This window comes from Penaeus vannamei, chromosome 2, assembly GCF_042767895.1.
Source record: "Penaeus vannamei isolate JL-2024 chromosome 2, ASM4276789v1, whole genome shotgun sequence".
NCBI lineage: Eukaryota > Metazoa > Arthropoda > Malacostraca > Decapoda > Penaeidae > Penaeus > Penaeus vannamei.
The window spans coordinates 6,692,469-6,697,266 of record NC_091550.1 but is presented as its reverse complement, the minus strand read 5'-3'; the positions used below and the strand labels follow the sequence as shown (position 1 = coordinate 6,697,266).

Below are 4,798 nucleotides of genomic sequence, written 5' to 3'. Positions count from 1 at the left end.
AGTAGGAAGAGGAGGAGGAGCAGAGGAGAAAACAGGAGTTGGGGGAAGGAGTAGAAAGGGAAAAGAAGAGAGGCGAGTTCACGCCCCTTTAACCCTTTCCCCCGCCCTACAGATGACCGGCAGGAGAGCTCCAAGCGCCCCGACCGGATTACAGCTGGCGATGGGTCCTGATCACCCCCCCCCCCACTCCCACTCCAACGCAACCGGGGCTCCCTGCTCCTTAAATATCAACGCAAACCCCGGTGTCCTTTGTTTACCTCGCCTTATGATACCCATGGTTAGGGGTCATTTTTTAAATTCTTTTTTTCCTTTTTTTTAGGGGGGTGGGGGTGGGGGTTGAAGGCCAGGAGGTTCTTTGTTTCTAATGGTTCTTCTAGACTTTGTTCCAGTTTTTTTTTTCTCTCTCTCTTTCTCCTTAATCTCTATCTTTCTCTGTTAACTCCCTTTCTCTTCTCCTCTTTGTCTCACTCGCATATCTCTGTTCAATTTCCATCTCCCACTCCCTCCAGCTCTCCCTCACTCTCTCCCCACTGTCCTTCTCACCCTCCCTCGTCACCCTCTCTCCCAATTTCTACATCTCCCTATCCCTTCCCCTCTCTCTCTCCCTATTCCTACATCTCCCTATCCGCCTTCCCCCTCTCTCTCCCTATTTCTATATTTCCCTATCCCTTCACACTCTCTCCCTATTTCTCTTCTATATACTCCATATACCTTCCCCCACTCTCTCCCTATTTTTATCATCTCCCTCTCCCCTCTCCACCTCCAGCTCCCCTAACCTGCACTCAGCATACTAAAAAATACCTCCCTTTATCTTCTCCAGCGATAACCCTTTACACCCCAACCTCCTCTACCCCACGCCCCCCACCCCCACCACCACCCCGCCCCCCACCCCCGCCGCACCCTGGAAGCACACCTGTCCCTTGATAGCCCTTTCAAACTCCCCCTTCGCCCTCTCCCTAGTAACAAGGCCCACGCCCTTCATTCCTGCAGCGGCATCTCGTTACACCTGGTCTGTCTGTCTCATCTCCCTCCTTCGTCTCTTCTCCCTCCCCTTCGTCGCCACCTCGTAATACTTGTCCACTTCCTTCGTGTCTCTTGTCCCATCACCGTTATCGCCATCTTCATCACCGCCGTCATCATCATCATCATTATTATTCTCAGTCATTGTCATTTATCATCTCCACTGCCACGACCTCCACCTCACCTGGGAAGTCAGCATCACCCCCGGCTATCATCACCACAAGGCATCACACTCACCAGTACCACCGTGTGCCATTCATCACCGTTACCAACACCATCACCACCATGACCATCACCAGAAAATATCCCCACCACCCTCAACCCCCCCCCCCTCGTCACCACCACCACTCCCCCCTCACCCTCACCACCCCTCCACCCTCACCTACACTCCCTACCCTCCCCTCCCTACCAACTCCCCACCCCTCTCTACCAATCCCCCCTTCCTACCACCACTCCCCTCCCCTCCCTACAAATCCCCCTCCCCCTCCCCTACAAATCCCTCCTCCCCCCCATCCTCTCCCCCCTCCTCCTCGAACCCCAAACCACCATCCTCGAGTTACCAGGAAGTACGCACACGCGCGCGCGGGGCCGCCACCGTGCCCGTCTTGCGTTACCTGCCCCTCTCAGGCGTCCCTCCCCGCGCTCTCGTCGTCGGAGGGAGTCGCTCTCGTCGTCGGAGTCACTCGTCGGTTCAGCTTCATCCAACTCGCTCGCATATTCCGCTCGCTTATTTTATTCCACTTTTTTTCAACGCAGTCAAGAAGAGAAAAGAAGGGCGAAGGACAGAAAAGGAAAGAAAAGAACGAAGAAAAAAGAAAAGAGAAAAAGATAACAAAAAAGAAGGGATATAAAAAAGAAAAAAAGAGAGAAAAACAAAAAAAAGACATCAAAGAAAACAAAAAACAAAACAAAACAAAAATCCACCCCCCCCAATCTTCGTCCCCCCGGCATCGGCGATCGAGCCTACGGCAAAATCCCCATTAATCCTCTCCGTTCTTCCTCTCCTTCCTTCCCGACGCTACGGCTGGGGGATTACGCCTGTGAAGGAGGATCGCGACGGGGGATTAGGCGTCGCGACCTGCTTTCTCTCCCCCCCCCCCCCCCGCGAAGGAAAATGAGGGAAATGAAAAGGAAAATGAAGGAAAGGAAAGTAAAAAAAAAAAGAAAGGAAAATGGAGGGAAGGAAATGAAAATAAAAGAAAGGAAACTGGAGGGAAAGAAAATGAAGGAAATTAAAATAAAAGAAAGGAAAATGGAGGGAAAGAAAATGAAGGAAAGTAAAAAATAAAATTAAATGGAAATGAAAATAAAAAGAAATCAAAGGAAAACATACACACACACACACACACACACACACACACACACACATAAACCAAACCAAACAGCCCACACGCAAGCACTCTCTCCCTCCCCTCTCTCCCCCCCTCACTCTTCCCTTCCCCACTCCTCTATAACCCCCCCCCCACACACACACACACACTCAAGCACCGATAAGAGGCCAAGAGTCATTAATAATCTCGATACGGCCGGTGTGACCCCCCCCCTTCCCCCTCCCCTCCCCCCCGTGAAAGGGAGGGAGGAATCCATCTGGCGTCCCCCCCCCCTGCCCCCCGCCTTTGTCCCCCTGGAGTCCTGCCCCGGGGATCGCATTACAGGCACTCCCTCCCCAGATGCCCCGGCGCTTTCACTCTCCTTCATGCCCTTTGGCCCATGCCTCTCATTCATGCCCTTTGCCCCTTGCCCTCCCTTCATTCATGCCCTTTGCCCCTTGCCCTCCCTTCATTCATGCCCTTTGCCCCATGCCCTTCATTCATGCCCTTTGCCCCTTGCCCTCCCTTCATGCCCTTTGTCCCTTGCCCTCCCTTCATGCTCTTTGCCCCATGCCCTTCATTCATGCCCTTTGCCCCATGCCCTCTCATTCATGCTCTTTGCCCCATGCCCTCCCTTCATTCATGCCCTCTCATTCACGCCCTTTGTCCCATGCCCGCGCTGCAAGTTGTGTGTATCAACTTTGTAATTTTTATTTTCATTTCCCTATTCATCTTTTATTTGTTTATTTATCTATCTTGTTTATCTCAGGCAGTAAGTGTTGGTATTTACAGTCTGGTGCCAGGTAGGAAATTCTGACAAGGAGTGGGCAATGCTATGGAATACTATCGGGATCGTTTTAATTGATGTGAAGAGTAAAAATAAAATGAATCGAATCGACAAAAGAAACAATAACGGACACCAAAACCCATCACGTTTAATACAAAACCAACAAACCGCGACGTACCCAAAAAAAAAAAAAAAACAGCAACCAAAAACACACAAAAGAAAACAGAAGAAAAACAAAAACAAAAAACAAATAAAGACAAAACAAAACAAAAACAAACAAATAAACAAACTAACCAACCCATCCCCCACCCGCAATCAAGCGCCTCCTAAACAAAGACAGCCACAAAAAGCTCTTAATTTCCCCCCAACCCCCCACCCCCCTACCCTTCCCGAGCCTCGAACCTCTCTCGCTTTCCGCCTACGAGACGAAGACCATTTCCCCGAGCCCGAGCCCGAGCCCGAGGCCAAGCCCGAGCCCGAGGCCAAGCCCGAGCCTGAGCCTGAGCCTGAGCCTGAGCCTGAGCCTGAGCCTGAGCCTGAGCCTGAGCCTGAGCCTGAGCCTGAGCCTGAGCCTGAGCCTGAGCCTGAGCCTGAGCCTGAGCCTGAGCCTGAGCCTGCACGTGGGGCCTCCTTCTGAATCATTGCCGCATCTTATCACATTCTGGGAGTGTTTATTTTGAATGAATTATATGGCAGGAGAGGAGAGGAGAGGAGAGGAGAGGAGAGGAGAGGAGAGGACAGGAGAGGAGAGGCGAGGAGGGGAGGGGGAGAGGAGGGGAGGGGAGAGGAGGGGAGGGGAGAGGTGGGGGGAGAGGAGGAGAGAAGGAGAGGAGAGGGAGGGGAGGAGAAGAGAGGAGTAAGGAGAGGGAGGAGGAGGAGGGTATAGGAGAGGTGAGGGGAACGGAGGGGAGTGGGGAAAGGGAGAGGAGAGGAGAGGCGAGGAGATGGGAGAGATGAGAGCCTGGGAAACGAGATATGGAAGAGTGATGGGAAGAGGTAGAAGGAGTGACAGTGTCTGAATGAGAAAGAGATGGAGTATACAAGGAAAAAGAGAGAAACTAAGATCAAGCAAGAACAGAAAGAGATAAACAAAACTCAAAAATCCTTATAAACAAAACCAAAACAAAACATTCATACAAACAAAAGCCCCAAGAGAAGAGAGCGAGAATAATAATAATAACAAAAAGAGAGAGACAAATATTCATACAAACAAAAGACCCCAAAATATAAAGCTATATAAAAAAAAGAAAAAGAAAAAAAGAGAGAGAGACAAATATTCACACAAACAAAAAGACCCAAGAAGAGAGAGCTCAATAAATAAAAACAAAAACAAAATAGAGACCACCAAAACAATAAAAAACCAGACCTTACCCAACAACCCTCTTTTACCCTCACACCTTCCAGGAACCCCACTTTGCGCACTCAAGCAGAAGACTTCACCTTGAAACTACCCAGAACACGCTCCACAGAGAGGGAGAGAGAGAGAGAGAGAGAGAGAGAGAGAGAGAGAGAGAGAGAGAGAGAGAGAGAGAGAGAGAGAGAGAGAGAGAGAGAGAGAGAGAGAGAGACTGGTGATGGTGAGGGTAAAGATGATGAAGGAACGGCGATGAGTGATGATGCTGATGCGATGGTGATCTGCTGTGAGGCTCTACCGCGTGCCTTCGCTTTGTTAGGGCTGGGA

At 50.6% G+C, this 4,798-nt stretch overlaps 2 protein-coding genes across 2 annotated transcripts in view; both read right to left on the bottom strand.

The window, feature by feature from the left end:
• The window catches only part of Arl5 (ADP-ribosylation factor-like 5), a 17,941-nt gene extending 15,169 nt beyond the window's left edge, over positions 1-2,772 (bottom strand). The window contains exon 1 of the mRNA XM_070135365.1: positions 2,674-2,772. Within this exon, the coding sequence (XP_069991466.1) occupies positions 2,674-2,772 (99 nt within the window). The remainder of the gene's footprint in view (positions 1-2,673) is intronic.
• On the bottom strand, positions 2,769-3,759 carry LOC138865278 (uncharacterized). Its single transcript, XM_070135351.1, has 3 exons — positions 3,540-3,759; positions 3,121-3,173; positions 2,769-2,918 (listed from the first exon to the last, which is right to left on the bottom strand). Exons 1-3 carry the CDS (start codon positions 3,757-3,759, stop codon positions 2,769-2,771), a joined length of 423 nt encoding a protein of 140 aa, XP_069991452.1.
• Between the last annotated feature and the right edge of the window lie 1,039 nt (positions 3,760-4,798).

What these genes read in the sequence shown, in the direction of transcription:
- LOC138865278 (XM_070135351.1), bottom strand. Translation starts at nt 3,759, where the DNA reads ATGATTCAGAAGGAGGCCCCACGTGCAGGCTCAGGCTCAGGCTCAGGC. An exon ending in GGGGAAATGGTCTTCGTCTC is followed by an intron (nt 3,174 to 3,539) that starts GTAGGCGGAAAG and finishes CGATCCCGATAG; the next exon opens with TATTCCATAGCATTGCCCAC. An exon ending in TTCCTACCTGGCACCAGACT is followed by an intron (nt 2,919 to 3,120) that starts GTAAATACCAAC and finishes CATGGGGCAAAG; the next exon opens with GGCATGAATGAAGGGCATGG.